This window comes from Orbicella faveolata, unplaced genomic scaffold (genome assembly GCF_042242905.1).
Source record: "Orbicella faveolata isolate gen_17 unplaced genomic scaffold, um_ofav_v1 contig_26, whole genome shotgun sequence".
NCBI lineage: Eukaryota > Metazoa > Cnidaria > Anthozoa > Scleractinia > Merulinidae > Orbicella > Orbicella faveolata.
This window is the reverse complement of record NW_028301554.1, coordinates 4,347,514-4,364,731: the sequence shown is the minus strand read 5'-3', so window position 1 is coordinate 4,364,731 and position 17,218 is coordinate 4,347,514. Positions and strand designations below refer to the sequence as shown.

Sequence of the window (17,218 nt, the reverse complement as noted above, 5' to 3'; positions counted from 1 at the left end):
GTCATGTCCTTCACTGAACTGGAGATCATCATTCACAGGTTCTTATTTTGACGTGTCATTAGATTGCTAACGGGTTTCGTTCAACGCTTTTCGTGATGAAACGTCAACAAAAACCTCTACAATATAAATAACAGTATACGTTACTTGTTCTTATAATTACCTTGTAAAGTAGACTCAAAATCCATCTCGACGGAGAATAGATCTTGATTTTCGTGTTTGCAAATTTGGCATCGTTGCAGTTCCATAACAACTCCAGACAGAAGCGCAGCAACAAACTGAATGCTTGAAACTTTTTCACACCCAATGGCGAGGGAAAAGAAATTTATACCAGTTTAAACATTGAACGTGCACATTAAAGAACGAACGTAAAGCAGCAATGTGATTTGCAATGTAAATATAAAATTTTTTTTCCAAACACGCGTGTGGTTCTCAAAGAGATCATTTGAATGTTTAGTGTCTTTACTGTATTTAGTTCGCAACACCTTATTACAATTCAGCCCTAGGAGAGTGCCATTCCTTTGATCTTATATATGGTGGATAGTCATACTAAAAAGTACGCGCAGAAAGACATTGTTGATGGAGTTGGCAAATTTATTTATCCCTACTGTGTTGTCAAAAATTGTGGACTACAAAACATTTTTATCCTCTGTTTAATTCCTAGTTAAGGTCACCATCGTGCGTTAGTTTACAAAGCTATAACGAAAACATGCAACTGTACAAACTAAATTTTGAGCTCTTTAATTCTATCAGTCAGTTAATCAATCAATCAATCAACTAGTTATTAAGTCAAGTAAGTAAGAACTATATTTAAGGGTCAATGTATTTAACCCACGTGGGCTAATTGGGGACACTGTTTAACTCTACCTAAAAATTTTCCTTAGTAGTATTATAAGATTCCCTTTAAAAAAAAATTAAAATTGAAATATTGGCAAACAATGACAGGAAATAAAAGAGTATATGCTGTCCGAAGAAAATTAATTAAAAACTAACTAATAATTAACTAAAATTCTATATTAATGTACATTTAAACTTCTAAAAAAATTCGTCCTTTCTTCTTAATGGATGGGCGAGGTCTCTTATTTCGGGCGAAAAAATTTAATGGCCGCGAGGGTTGAGGCAATTGCTGTTGTTACTTAGATAACCCGTGTAATCAGTGTATCAACCAACCAACTAACCAACCAACCAATCAATCAATAAAGATGTTCATTACGTGCTGCTGAAGGTAACCTTCGCTCAGCTGAATTCACGTTTAAACAAAAGAGTGTACTGTCTTAGCGATACCAGTATTCATCAACAAAGCTTCATATGTAGTGTACAATGGGTTTCGGTTGTTTTTGCCTGCGGACTTCACTGGTTCTTTGCCTCGGTTTTCTTTGGTGGATTCAGGATGACATCACAACCTTCTTTTGCCTTATCCTTGACGTAAGCCACGTACTTTTTCACATGATCGGATAAGTAAGCAAGTGGCGAGGATCCCTAGGCAAGAACCTAAAGAACAGTGAATTTAGCTTGAAACTTAAAACTGATAACACCGCCGCCTCCTCTTCTAAGATTTCCCCCTATGCAAACACCCTGGGCCTTGGATTTCGTTTGCCTCACAAGGCTTGATACATAGGATTACAGTGAGTGTTTTTGTTGTATAATTGAGCTCCACATATCTTTATACTACATTGAAATTACGCCCAACGGCCCATCTCCGTACCCCAGCACTCGTTCCCTATTTCCCCCTTTTTGGACCCCATTCGTAGCTACAGTGTATGTTGCACATCTATGACATGAACTTATTTGACCGGCAAACAAGCTTTCTGATCTGTTTATCCCTCTCTCTTCCTTTAAAAGTCTCTAAAAGAGAGTGCAAGTAAAAGCAAACGCACCTGATGGTGAAATTCTCTGAGACTGAAATCTTTGCCCAGAGCTCCCTCAGAATAACTTCTGGCTTTCTTTACCTCCAGCTGACCAATCATGTAAACGATCGCTTGTCCGGGGTCGCTCTGGTACCGAGTCACCTGACGAGGTTATAAAAGAACATTGCTCGGATGTGTTCAAAAATTGCTTAACAACAGATGTGAAGAGGACAACATATAAACCAACGTAAACTGAAAGAATGGATTTTAGTGAGAAATGAAATGATTTCACACATCCCGGCAGGTTAACTTAGGCTCCACTGGTATTTGAACTTATTCTTAATCAAGTTCGCTACTGGGCCAATACGTTCTGACCTATTTTAACGTTTAGCTGATTAGAATAATTCAACATACTCAGCTATGTAAAGTTTATATGAAATATTTCATATATGAACTGCGGTTATAGATGAAAGTGAAGAATGATCATCGCAGTTAATTTTCCAATTTAAGAAACTAAAAAGAAGAAGCCTGAAAAAAATCAGGGCTTCAACGGGATTCGAACCCGTGACCTCCGCGATACCGGTGCGATGCTCTACCAACTGAGCTATGAAGCCACACATTGAGAGCGATGTCAATTAATTGAGTTCATGTCTTCCCGTGAGGAGTGAAATGATGTAAAGTTTATATGAAATATTTCATATATGAACTGCGGTTATAGATGAAAGTGAAGTGATCATTCTTCACTTTCATCTATAACCGCAGTTCATATATGAAATATTTCATATAAACTTTACATCATTTCACTCCTCACGGGAAGACATGAACTCAATTAATTGACCTCGCTCCCAATGTGTGGCTTCATAGCTCAGTTGGTAGAGCATCGCACCGGTATCGCGGGGGTCACGGGTTCGAATCCCGTTGAAGCCCTGATTTTTTTCAGGCTTCTTCTTTCCAGTTTCTTAAATTGGAAAATTAACTGCGATGATCATTCTTCACTTTCATACTCAGCTATGTCGAGAGGTACTGGATCTGGTATTATTGTTCAACTTCTCAGTAATCCGCCGATCAGCCTTACGTCATGTCTAGTTGAAATACCTATTGTTTATTGTCGTTTTGTAGAAACTGTTTGGTCTGTAGAAAGTGTTTAGTCTGAAGAAACAAAACCATCTTAGGGATAATTAACTGCGATCTTAAATCATTATTCACGTAGACATACAGGGATGGCGGAAAGTATTTTGAATTGGGGCAAGGGGGGGGGGGGGGGGTGGTGCTTACAAGCGAGCGCCAGAGGCGCTAACTTGTAGGGTGTCTGGAGATATTTGTAAAATTATGATTTTATGTATTTTCTGCTTGAAATTGGGGGGAGTTAACCCTCCCAGTCCCCCCCCCGGCTCCGCCGTCCCTGATATATAGAGTTTCTCCCGAGCATGAAACCACAAAAAATATAACCTCCTCTCCCTCCCTTCTCGCTGCGAGTCGTTGATTGTACTTTTAGTAAAGAGTTGTGAATTGCTGGGCCATATTTTTTTTTTCAACTCTTGCGGGCTACAAATGAATGGCAGCGCTTCAAGTGTAATGCTCACTTGGTAAAAAAGTGAAAATTTGTTGCTGTCAGTATAGACTTAGAGCTATTTTCTCACCTCCTTCTTGGCAAGGTCTGTATTTTCCCACACGTATTTACTAAAGTACTCCAGGGCCGTGTCTCTTGGGAAACCTAAATAGTGCAAACCAGTGTCCACGATCAATCGAAGAGCTTGCCATACCTACATTCAGAAGAGTGGTGATAACTACAAGGAAAACAGTCGTTTTTGGAACAAAATAAGAGATAACTGCGACCACAATTACGTTCTTAAAGGAGCTCAGTCACAGTAGTTTAAGTTATTTTGGCCACGTACGAAATTACTTTTAAATTGAAGGGAACCTGAAAGTAGTAGTTGACTAAGATAGAAAAACACTAGAGGGGTAATAATAAACTATAAAGAAACAAGGACGGTTAAGGATGGAGAAGATTGACACGGATTACAAACGACGAACTTGAAAAATTTAAGCTAAACTTTTCAGGATGGGCAAAACGTGACGTAGCTCCTTTAAGAGTGATGGTGTTGCAATAAAACAAAACAATAATTAAGGGAATTAAAACATAAAAACGTCTGCCATTGAGTTCACGAGGCATGATCTATGGCGTCATTTTTCATAACCACAGAAGTTGCCTCTTTCTGTAGAAAGCTATCCAGATCTATTCTTGTATTGTTAAATAATCTTAGCAGTTTCGTTGCCTCTTCGCGTTTTAGACAAAAAGCTGGTACAATTTGATGGACGATCTTCAGTACATTTTTGATGACGGCGAAAAACTCCTCTTACAATCATTATGTAACGTAACGTAACAAAACATAACGTAACGTAATATAGCATAACGTAAAGTAACGTAACGTAGCATGAAACACATGCAACATCTAGCAAGATGAGTAACCAATAAAGAATCAGTAGAAACGAGCTAAAACTTAATGATGTGTGACACTAAAATGATAAACTAAAATTTGAGCCTGAGAGCCCTTTTAAATGCCAAAGAGTAGCTAGTTTGCAAAATGCTTCAGGATTAGCCCTTCTTCAGTAGATGAAAAATGAGTAAACAATAGCTTTGATTGGCCTACTGTCTCTTTACCTGCCACTTCAGTATTTTAAACTTCTGCATGGGTTCATACTTGTAAGTGTCAGTATCTTCAGCTATGACCGGATTCTCAGCGTATAGAGCCCTACCTTCTGTAAACGCCGTGTAATAGGTGACGCTGTCAAGCCAACTAATCACACCGCCGCAGCTGTCACGGAAATGTTCTGTGTTACCTTGAACCTGTTACAGGAGAAGAGGAACGTTAGGAATAACTATGAGTGCGACTTTTCTATGAGCAAGCGACAACCGACGAGGCACAGTTTCGTTGATCACCAAATCCAGGCAGGTTTAGTAAAATAACTTGACAGGAACTCAGAACTAGCACGAGCTGTTGATATAATGATAGCGCGAGCAAAGAGAATCTACATTCTGATGATCAAAATGAACGATTTTTTTTTTTGGCGCGGTTTTTTCTAAAAGAAATAGAAAACATGCTCTCCGAGTTTCTATCGAGTTATAGGGGCTTGTGTTCCCACAGCATTTCTCGTCCTCCCAAACTTTCACTTGTGTTTCTCCCAAACTTCCTCTTGTGTTTCTATAACTAAGTGTTGCTCATTGTTGTAGAGCAGTTTTCATAGCAAAACTGAAGTAATCATTATGGCCAATTAAAAATTACACAGACAATCCAGTAAACCAATCAGAACTCAAAGCAATACATGTAGCCAATGGAAAGCGCGGGAAAACGTGTGGAAGCGAGTCACGATTGGTTACTTCTGATTAGATGACAAAGTGGCACGTGTTTTTTAAGTAAATTACTTAGCGTCACAGTTATGCGCAACTAAACCAAATGCGAATGGCTTTCGATAATCAAATGAAAACGGCTCTATATATTTTTCAGTGAAAAAGTTCGGAGTAGTTTTCCTTTCGTTACGAGAAACATTAACCTGCGGGCTGTTGGGTTTTATTAGCGAGTTGACCTCACCAAGAGAACCAATAAGCTTTGCTACTTTTTGGCTTCAACAACGATCACCTCATAGAAATCGAGAGCGAAAAATCCAATCGTTATTTAGTGAACAGTAGTTGAGGTGTGTTGCACATCCGCGAACAATTAAACCGCTTTCAACCTCTTTTGGTGAGTGAACAGTGAGTTACTGCCACTACTGCGACTCGTTGACTGTGTGTAACTGCCGTTAAATTTTTCAAGTAAAATAACCCTTTCAATATAGGAACTTATAACGTTACTTCTCAAACTCATTAATAATTCATCAAGTTAAAACAGAGAAAATAAAAACCGTGAGGGAGGTGTGGATACCCGGTCTCAATTAGCGTAGATTTTGATGATTTTACATGTCTGTTTACTCCTTAGTTTTCGTTTCGATTTAGAAGATGTATCAAACACTCTAGACAGTGTTTCATCGGCTATCCAAACACCTCGAATTTCGTCAACAATACTCCGCTGTGCGTGGTATTTTCAACTCTATTCTCGGTGTTTGGATATCCTGATGAAACATCGTCTCTCGTGTTTGATATATTACATATAATGTTATAATAAAAATTAGGTGGTTGTTGTAGATAACTCTGCCGTTGAATTCTTGTGCCTCTTAAATGTACTGAGGTGGCAAGAAGTTTCAGATACATAAAATGTAGTCTGCTTCCCACAGTGAATCTGAAAGGTACAGCTAGTTATGCAACACTTTTGAATGGTATACCATGGAATATCCCACGAGTCAACTGCATTTTCTCGATATACACACGAGCCTTTAGGCGACTGTGAATACCAAGAAAATATAAGTGACACGTGGGATATTCCATGGTATACCACGAGAGAGCGTTGCATAACTATTTTATACCATGCCATAGAAAATTCAGTGGCCACCACAATCAATACGACGTAAAACGCAGCGCACGATGGAAAGGTTGAATGCAATACCGTCGAATATACAACGGCTTTCCTGTATTCTGATTGGCTGCATTTTCTATGGCATGGTATAAAGGGTAATACTTAATTGCATTGGTAGAAAATTATTTAATAAACTAAGTCTAGTAACACGCTAACCTGTGTATGGTGTCCACGCCTCGCCTCATGAGCATTGACGCTCCATTCAGAGAATCTGGCACCCAGATTTCCCAGGAAAAATGGAAGGTTGTATTTTGCACTTCGTGTGCAATCTGCGCCAGCAATGTGGTAACTTTGAGCTCCACTCGATGGGTTCAGGTTAAACTGCATATCAACTGGACAGACGGATGTGGTAGCTTTATCTCCAGTAAATTGGAAGGGTGGAATAGTCTTAGGTGCAAGCAAACTCATGACCTAAAAGAGTAGCAAAAAAATTATTAACTGTTCTGCTTATAGTGAGCTCTTCAAAGACAACACAGCCCACTTCCACGGCATTTGGGACAGTTCAGAGATAGAAAATAATACATGGGCATGTGTAGCTATGGAATTTCTCTTCAAGTGTTCAACTCGATATCTCTCAAGTGAGCACAACGAACGAGTGAGATATAAAGTTGATTATAGTTCGCCACTAAATTTTCTCCGATTCTCATTGGTTTAAATTGATCATGTGACGCAATAGTGTTTGTCCGCGGAGAGACACTATCAACCCATAGTGCTCGTCCAAGGAAAATACCCGGATGGATAGTACTCGTCCGTGAAAAATTTCTGTAAACAAGCGGACTTATAAAAAATAAACAACTGAAATTGCATTAAGTGGGTTTTTGTTTGTTTCCTTTTTAAAGTTTTACATTTGGGTTCACGGTTTTAATCTAAAAAAGTTGAAAATAATTCAATGTGAATTTTGAACTGGTGCGCGGAAGAAAATTTAGTGGTGAACAATAAAGACAATATGTCTCGGAACTATCGGTCTGATGGTTGCCCCTTGGAAATTTGATGTTCTTAAAACTGGCATATTTGTTTCAAGAACATCAAATTTCCTCGGGGCAACTATCAGCCGATATTTCCTCGACAGAAACACTCTATTGTTAAAATACGAGAGGAGTAATTCCATATCTACAACGACCTACAAGCAACCATGTATTATTTTGTTTATTATATAACATACTATTAAGTAACGACATTTTTGACGATTTTGCGAAGATTTCCTATGATTCTCCAAAAGTTGCCCGAAGGCTCTCGTACATTTCCGTACATTTCCCGAAAAGTTCCGAAGATTATCGAAGACTTCCGAAGATGTCTCAGAAAGATTCGAAGATGTTTCGATCATACACCAACAAATTTAAGTCCTGTTTAAGGCCAGGGTCAAACATGATATCAGTGAAGTCATCAATATCTTCACCAATGAAGATATTGACGCCACTTGAGTCCCGGATGTAGTTTCACATGAATTTGGTGTATTTTCGCATGAGTGGTGTATTTTCCAGTTAAGCCTTTGTGTCGATATAATAAAAAGGGCCCTCACACGAGCAAGCGATTATCAAAACGACGAAACTTACCTTTCTTGATTCAGCCATCCACAACTCAAAGGCAGCCCAGCGCTTTGGACAATATTTCTTCGCTCCCTCGATATCACTGCATTTTTTGTGTGCCGCTTTATCGGACTCGTTTTTAGGGATTGGCTCCGCGTTAAAGTAACTTTCAGACGAATTCAGCTTAGCTCTGAATTTCGCTACAGCGGTTTGATTGTCTGGTTCTCCAGTCACTTGCCTTGCGACTTCCACAACCTATCAATAAAAAATAGAGATCATGAAGAATGGTATGCACTGGAAAGAGAGGAAGAGAAAACGTTTTCGGTGTTACTTGCATGCTATGGAACTGGCTGCAATTAGCCATTCTAGAGAGTTCCCCCTGTCTTAGTGCTCTTACGAAAAGCGTAAGAAACGCCTTTTTTTAATTTCAAAGTAATAATGATAGTTTTCAACGATTGGGCATACTTTTTCATTAACCTCATGGATGATTTTAGATTTCAATATATAATTTTTAGTGTAATTTTCTTGTAATATAATGCAGAATTGATATTTAATTTTTATCGTGTTTCTGTGAGGAGTAGCACAAGATCATTAGTGTAATCAATTATTACGTGTTACCTCTCTGAACAAAGTCTGGATCATGTCGTAACATATCGTATCGTTTCGTTTTTGCCTAATATAGATTAAAGATGATGCAGTTACAAATTCACTATGGTGTAGATATACCTACAGTATTGTGCAGTTACTGAAAGAGATTCAAGATGGAGCAGATACAAATTCAAGATGGCACAGATGCAGATTCAAGGTGATGCAGATACAGATTCAAGATGGCGCAGATACAGATTCAAGATGGCGCAGATACAACTTCAAGATGGTGCAGACACAGATTCGACAACAATCTAAAAATTCATATGTAATGAGACTTACCAATGGGATAGAGAATGCTGAGCTGCTTTTTGCCGAGTTCATGAACTTCCCCGGGGGTCATGGCATTTGTTGTGAAATACGTCATGATTTGGAAGTAGGCCTGCGATCCATTCAACGCTTCACCAGTGGGTAGATATGGGTCTGTTGGTCAGGACTTGTTCTCTATACCATCGAGCCAAACATACTTGAGTGGAAGTTTGCCCAAGCCGCTGGACACATTGCTGGGAACGCAGTGACGGATGTGTTCAAATTCCACATAACTAAAAATAAACATCGGAACTGTGAGGATTTTCAAAATGTTGAAAGACAAATGGCGTCCCTTTGGAGAATATCTTGCCGACTGAAAAATAATAATCGATTAAACGGTGAACAAATCACTCGACACGATATTATCCAGTTTAAACACAGGTATACCACAAGGGTAGCGAAAACATCGCTGATTCCTGTTCGAGTGAAAGTTTATTTAAACATGCATGCTAAATGGTACGGTAAATAACGTCCATAATAGAAAAATGAAAAAGGAGAGTAGTTAAGTTCACTTCAGAGGATAATGTTTTTTAGGCCGATTACTTGGAAACTTCAAAGAAACTTCTATACCAAACTGACAAAAAATTATTGCTGGGAATTATCGCTGAATGATTAATATATGAAAGCAATGCTATGAATGCTTATTGTGCAAGTCAACAGCACTGTTTTCTCGACTTGTCAGTCCTCATACTCAGAATGTCACATTACTACACGCTCGTCTTGGCGTCTTAACACGGTAGAACTTTGTTAATTCTAAATTTGAAGCGGAATAAGTGAACGGCTACTGCTTAACTTCTATTAACAGTACCTTAACAGCTGGCTGAGTGCTTCTCCTATGTAAGTCACAAGAAAATCCTGGATGGTTTCGCTGACATTTTTTCCACTGTGCGTCTTCTTCCATTCGTTATCAGTGTCTTCTGTGATGTTACTGTAGTAATCAGGGTCCAGCAGGGGTTTGACAAACCAGCTTTGTAAGACACCTGCAAAAACGAAACCAATCTTCTATAGAATGCGATCAATGTCGCTATTTGGAAAACGGGGGTGGCCAATACGTGCTGGTTCAGGGTTTCCCTTCAAATATTTATACTCAGCCACTGCCAAATACATAAGTCTTTGAATCGGCAGACGCATTCACTTGCTTCGAGCTTTGTAATTAAACAAAATACAGAACAGCATTTGCACAGATCAACATTATACTGGAAAAAACGATGACGTGTTTGTCATTTTATCATTGTAACTGAACCCAGAAAATCACCAGACAATCAAGAAAAAAAGTGCGTACTCTTAGGGTTTAACTGTAAGATGTTGTCACGCAACCAAAAATAAAACGAATTGCCCTAAGAAGAAAGTTTTACAGACAAGAAGCAGCCGTGAAGACCTGGCCTCCATGCACGAAAACAGCCCTGGTTCTTGCTGCTTGAATTCTCGTGATTTCCATTTTACGTGACCGACGTTTCATCACGTGACTATAGCGAGGACTATACGGGAACGGGACAACAACATATCAGTGGACGTACGATTGGTGATCAGGGAATTTGTCAGGCAGCTTTTCTGATTTTCCTGGCTTCTTTTGCTAAGAACAGTTCACGTGTTCTGCAAGACGAGCTCCAAATTATATGAAACAATGGTCATGTATTGTCTAACAGTCAATACTCGTCAATCAATTTAGATCTAATCAGAAGCTGGCCGCGGAAATTAAACGAATCAAACGCCCCAATCCCTAAATTTCTTAGTTAGTCTGACTCACTGCTACAGGACTCGACATGATCTTTTTAACCGACACCCAGCCGCGACCTTGCATTTCCAGTCGAAAATATCAAATGTTTCGTTGTTTGAGTCAGCGATAGATAACCGTAGCGGAAAATTAACGCAGATTGTTTACACGGTGCAAAAACAACAATTACGCAACATTGCCTTACCTGTTGAGTTGTACAAGGAAATATTCAAGTACTGCCTTTTGATTGTGTTAATTCCAGCTTCACATTCCTCCACACTGCGAGTAATTCCTTTCAGCACTCCCATCTTCATATTTTCAATGTATTGCAAAATACCTGCTTTGTGAGTCTTCAGTTTCGTTTCAATCAGCTCCACATCCGATGCGTTGTAAGGTTTTTGATAGAGGCCCAATCCGTTATAAACAGCTTATCCCTGATAGCAGATTTCCTGCCAGCAAAACAAATTCGGTCCCATCATCCAATCCTCAGCGTAGTAATTTACGTCATACGGCTGACCGAACACTGGTCGAAGGCAATACTTCACTTGTGCAAGTGCTTTTCTCTCGCGGAGCTTAAACGAGTCCTTGTTGATCTTCTTTCCTTTGATCTCGCTCAAAAGACCGAAGCAGTGTCCGTTCGTTTTTTGATCACGAATGGCGTAGGATCATAACCAACAAATTCCGTTTTAATCCTGTCCTCAGTTACATCACGATCCCAGTATACATCATAGGGATGAAGTTTGAAATATGTTGCCTTGACACGATCGAGGAATTCACCAAGTCCCACCACAGGCGGCCCAAGCTCTCAATGTTATCTTTTTTTTTTCCTTTTTATGCGAACATTTAGGCTAACGTGACATATGGCATGTACTATTACATAACGAAGGAATTTGACCACGCGAAACATGCCTCTCGCGTTGCAGCATATGGAGGTGTTGTGTTACAACGGTTTGGATTTATAAAGGTTTGTATGGGATCGGAATGCAACGGCTTTGCTTGAAAAGCCAATTATTCTTATATTTTGTGAATAAAATCTACTAACCCTGTTGCTGTGTTGTATTCTTTGTTGTTTGCCAGCTCCTCGGGCCGATCTAACGCGATTTCGGCAAGTTATCGTTCTGCGGGTTTCCACTACTAAAAGAAAGACAAGGCCGGACACTGATTTCCGGAGTGCCCGCCGCTCGAAGCGAATAAATCCACTGAAAATAACCCTGCCGGCTCAATTCCTCCGTAGAATCGAAGAAGAGATGTTGAAGTTCCATGTCAGTTCACTCGCTTCGCGATTCCGTCCACAACGCCTTCGCAACTATACATCTATTTCGAGATTGCTTCGCTCGCAAATTCGAAAACAGCCGCGTCACAAAAGTTAGGACACTTTCGCGGTGTTGGGTAACTATAATTAGCCCGACCGGGGGGTAGTCAGCAGCGATTTGTCAACGGTCAAACCAAAATGCTCCCCGGGTAACCGGGCACTCCCTTTATGGGTTTGACAAATAAAGCACGAGGGTACCCGGGAAGCATTTTGGTTTGACCGTTGACAAATCGTTGCTGACTACCCCAGGTCGGGCTAATTATAGTTACTCAACACCGCGAAAGTGTCCTAACTTTTGTGACGCGGCTGTTTTCGAATTTGCGAGCGAAGCAATCTCGAAATAGATGTATAGTTGCGAAGGCGTTGTGGACGGAATCGCGTAGCGAGTGAACTGACATGGAACTTCAACATCTCTTCTTCGATTCTACGGAGGAATTGAGCCGGCAGGGTTATTTTCAGTGGATTTATTCGCTTCGAGCGGCGGGCACTCCGGAAATCAGTGTCCGGCCTTGTCTTTCTTTTAGTAGTGGAAACCCGCAGAACGATAACTTGCCGAAATCGCGTTAGATCGGCCCGAGGAGCTGGCAAACAACAAAGAATACAACACAGCAACAGGGTAAGTAGATTTTATTCACAAAATATAAGAATGATTGGCTTTTCAAGCAAAGCCGTTGCATTCCCATACATGCCTTTATAAATTCAAACCGTTGTAACACAACACCTCCATATGCTGCAAGGCGAGAGTCGTGTTTCGCGTGGTCAAATTCGGTCGTTATGTAATAGTACATGCCATATGTCACGTTAGCCTGAACGTTCGCATAAAAAGGGGAAAAAAGGATAACATTGAGAGCTTGGGCCGCCTGTGGTTCCACTCGCTTCGCCTCCACTGAAAAATCGCATCTGCTTGAGGAGCTGGTGGTCGCGGTTGGAGGGAGAGTGGATTTTGGAACGCCGATTGTTGTCGATGGGATGGACTCCGTTATTTTTTGTTTCGTTTCCTCAGGAACGAAACAGTATTATTTTCAGTTCAGGGGTGAACTATTTACATAGTGATTTGTAATATCCAATCAGAGTAAAGTTCGTAATTGTTAATGTAAATACGGCGGCAAACTTTCAGCCAAAACTCGGTGCATCGCAACAAAATGTGTCATTTGCAACATTTCAGTGAAACTCTCGTTTCTCGGTATTATCTTACACAAGAAAACTGCGAACTGGACTTGATAGTGATAGTGAAAAAGAAATATATATATTTTCGAAGTAGAGACACCGCCACTCCACGCGATTTGTCCACCAATGCGATATTTTAAGCCGATGGAAGCAGTTAGTTTAAAAAGGTCTGGGAATGTGATCGTCTCGACAAATGATCAGAGTTTAAAGGGGATAACACTGGTATTTTGTTGCGGTGCTAAAATTTTAAAACTCTGACTGAGCAGAGACGCCAAGAACACTAATTAGGGTATTGAACGATTTATGTAATTTTTAGCGGTTTTCCAGAGGAGTAAATAAGTAAGTCTGACAAACGATAAAATTTCTCTGGTTTGTCAGACTTCCCTGAACAAGTGTAGTCATTTTGATTAATCTAGGCAATTTTTTTTTAAGGTTTCACCTACTGTGAATGTTGTGGTTCATTTTAACCCTTTTACAATCTACTTTGATATTTCGTATTTCCCTTTCATTTTAGAACATTATCATAATGTATTACCATACACAAAAGCAAAGGAAAATACTAAATTGACCTAAATTGTACGAAGAGCTGAAATTGAACTACGACATAACCATGCCTAAAGGGGCTCAGTCATGTTATTTTGAGTTATTTTGGTCACATACAAAATTACCTTTTAATGGTAGGAAACCTGAAAATAACAGTTTAATAAGGTAGAAAAACACCAAAGAGATAATGATAAACCATAAAGGAACAAGGATGGCTAAGAATGGAGAAGATTAACACGGATCACAAACGACGAATTTGAAAAATTGAGGCTAAACTTTTCGATATCTGCAAACCGTGACTGAGCTCCTTTGAAGTTTTTGAGAAGTTTTGAGGTATCCCGGTAGCTGCAGTGACATTGCCTCTTTAAGAATGAACACTAATCACTGATTTGAAAAGCTTTTTCACCGACTTACGAAACTTCTCACTCCGGACACAGTAAATAAAAGGATCTAACGCGGCATTTAAATAATACACGGTGTTGATCCAGAAATGCATTCTGGGATATAACCAGTCATCCGTTTGGACCACAGAGTAAAATGCTACGGAAGGAACCCAACAAAGTGCGTACACGCCCAGTACGATAGCCATGGTCTTGGCAGACTTGCGTTCCCATGGGAGTTGAGCGTTCCGAGGACTAAGACTGCTCTGCATTGCAGCGATGTTTTTCTCGTGCTTTAAGGCAATGGAGAAAATGTATATGTAGAGGAAGAATGTAACAAGTATTAAAAGTATGCAGTAAATAATTTGAATGTATACAATGTTCAAACCGTGGAAAATGCCAGTAATTAGTGTGCCCAAGGTCCAAGTTAGGACAGCACATGTAATGGCACGCTTACGCGTGAACAATGATTTGTAACGAAATGGAAAAGCAATAGCGATGAAGCGTTCCATGGCGATGACAAATAGACTCGTTGAAGCAGCGGTGACCACAAACTGAGCTAGTATACGATGCATCAACACTAACGTCTTGTTCACGTGACAGTACCCCATTCGATCGCACACGTGCCGGTAGATATCACCTGGTATTAACGCGAACGCAGTGAGTAAGTCAACCAAAGCCAAATTCGCGATTAAAATGTTGGAAACGGTGGAGAAACGAATGTGAACGAAAATTACTGTTAATACAAGCACATTTCCCAGCGTTCCTACGATTGCAATGAGTCCGTCAGCTGCGATAACTGTTGCACCAGTCAATAAACTCGGTATATAACGGGTAACATTTGTTGACGTGACATACGTGGCGTTGGAGTACATTATTATGCCAGATCTGAAAACGGAAAGAGGAAAGTATTTTATTCGTTATACTAATAGATGGCCACTGAAAAGACGTTCCTGCCGAATTAAAAAGTACGAAACCCACAGTAAATGAATGTCCATACCTCTTTGCTAAAATGAAAATAAGTTTCCAGTTCAGTGGTTTAAAAGTAATGGTATGAAATAAGTTTCCTTTATGTTAGTTTTGGTCGTCTTCGCGTCGTTTTCTTGTCTTTTGAAGAAACATTTTATAGCGGAATTTGATTGTTCTGGAGTTTAACAATCGTGCCGTGTTTAACTTTCTCTGACAAATGTTATATTGCCAGCGCCCTTGACCGCGGAAATAACCCCGCAATATTTTAATGTACATGGTAGTTTACAAAAATAGCTTGTTTTTCCTTTACATAATGCTTGACTCATTGATATACTGGCCGAATAATCGACAGATTTGCTTGACTTCACTTGTGTATATGAGAAATTAAACATCAACAGACCAAACCGTTAAGGACATTAATAAATCAAACAAGGCTGTAGCGATCGCACTGACAAAGCCCCGTTTTCGTTAACTTTACTGCCGTGGTCTGATCAACTTTTTTGAACTGTTCAATTCTCAAAATGACAGGAAAAACTGGTTTAGGTTACACGGATGAGTAGAATAGAATAAGTAAAATTATTTGCTTCAAATAACCATGATCATAATTACTGACAATGCAATGCCACACGCGTAGCAAAACCCAGTGAGGCATTGAAATCATCCATTAAAAGTCCACGTCATACGACGGTAGCTAGCTAACCATCAATAGAAACCTCGTCTTACGGTTTAAGAGCGGGTTAAAAGCAATGTTGCTCGAAGCAAAGAATTTTCACATCGATGCATTTTATATTGGATAGTAAATCAATATTATTTTCTGTTGGCGCCAACGCAGAAGAGCAGTTTGTTCTTTTTAATTTCCTGTTTTATTGTTGCATTAAATAATCCAAAAAACAATAGATGTCAATGTCATTAATCATTAACCCAGCCTTGTGAAACAGTGTTTACGGCGCGCGTGGATCACGGAGACAATTACAAAAGATATTAATAATTTCATGCAAGTCTGACTTTTTTGAAAGCAAATCATAGGGTGGTGAACAACTTAAGTTGTTAAAGTAAACGACAGAGCAATCTTTAGTGTCGTTAGATCAATGGTGGTCCCATTACAGGGTCCTTATTAAGTACGCTATGCTTTTGTTTACCCTCCAGGGAGCCACGGGATTTACCTCACGTGCGTCACTTATGCGAATGCAATGACCTGAACTGATGCGTAATATCCCGTTTTATCGTCGACGAAAGTTAAGCTGACTGAAGAATTGTTCGCTTTACTACTTCACAGTAGGTAGTTTTACATGAGAGTAGTAAGTTTTGAACTAAAAACTGACGCCTTTATCAATTTATAGTGCCAACCTTATGATAACATTTTTGTTAGTGAGTAAACAATTAGCAATTTGTCTAATATTGAAAAGGCATTTAAATTAAGGAATTAAGGATTTATAAACAAAGGGAACTAAAGCATTAAAGAGGTTTCTAAAAAAATGCAACAATTAAAGCAAAGAAAAAACGGAATTTCATTAAATTGTACTATTTATAAGATTCTAAAGTCCTTTTTGGTCAAAGCTGCTAGTCAATCAGAGGGTTTCGGCTGAGAGAATCAAAAGAACACGTAAATCGCTTTTGAAAGAAATATTACCTAAACTTCATGTCTTCATTCATACCTCTGGAATAAACTGGTTATTATTTTGTTTCCCTTTAATGGCTGGTCAGCTCACTTCTTTTAAACTTCTTTTTTAAATGAGTGTTCCTAACTGTTTTGCTAAAACTGGTCACTTTCAATCGTAATTTAAATTTCAAGATGTATACGTGACATGAAGGAAGTAACAAAGAGAGAATTCAAGAGAAACTTACCTACTAAGACTGACCGTGAAAGAACTGGACAGACTTGATTTGCCCGTAGGTGTCGCCGCTCTCCTTTAATTCTCTAAATCAAGCACCTCCTACTCGCCAAACGTTGAGTCCGACTGACATTGAACGAAACATCACGTAGCGCCTCAGCGCGTGCAATAGCAATATCGTTGTTTTTCATGAATCTATGACTTGGTTAAGTAAGCCTATATTAACCTCTTGGCTTTGATTCTCCACAAACCGCAAAAATGACAACCAAGTAACGTCTTTCAAACTCTATAAATCTGCTATACATTAACTTGAATTACCATTGGTAACTTGCGCGAGGATTTTATGCTGATAAAAAGAAAACCAACGAAACTTTACTTCGAAACTGCATTACCGTTGAAATGGTTTACGTGCATTAACTTGGCACCCTTCTCGAGCTACGTAAAATTTCGCCAGATCATCAGCAAAAGA

At 39.4% G+C, this 17,218-nt stretch overlaps 1 protein-coding gene and 1 pseudogene across 2 annotated transcripts; both read right to left on the bottom strand.

Moving 5' to 3' along the window:
- Nucleotides 1–629: 629 nt before the first annotated feature.
- On the bottom strand, nt 630–12,067 carry LOC149107729 (uncharacterized; annotated as a pseudogene). Its single transcript, XR_016209205.1, has 10 exons — nt 11,993–12,067; nt 10,752–11,348; nt 9,641–9,812; nt 8,808–9,065; nt 7,906–8,134; nt 6,509–6,763; nt 4,507–4,692; nt 3,485–3,607; nt 1,875–2,006; nt 630–1,488 (listed from the first exon to the last, which is right to left on the bottom strand). The product of XR_016209205.1 is annotated as an uncharacterized LOC149107729 (transcript).
- A 401-nt stretch (nt 12,068–12,468) lies between these two features.
- LOC110050544 (beta-2 adrenergic receptor-like) lies at nt 12,469–15,218 on the bottom strand. The gene has a single exon (XM_020756470.2). It carries the CDS (start codon nt 14,821–14,823, stop codon nt 13,933–13,935), a length of 891 nt encoding a protein of 296 aa, XP_020612129.2. The 5' UTR covers nt 14,824–15,218; the 3' UTR covers nt 12,469–13,932.
- Nucleotides 15,219–17,218: the final 2,000 nt, after the last annotated feature.

Coding starts and splice junctions, on each gene's coding strand:
- LOC110050544 (XM_020756470.2), bottom strand. CDS start 14,823: ATGTACTCCAACGCCACGTATGTCACGTCAACAAATGTTACCCGTTAT.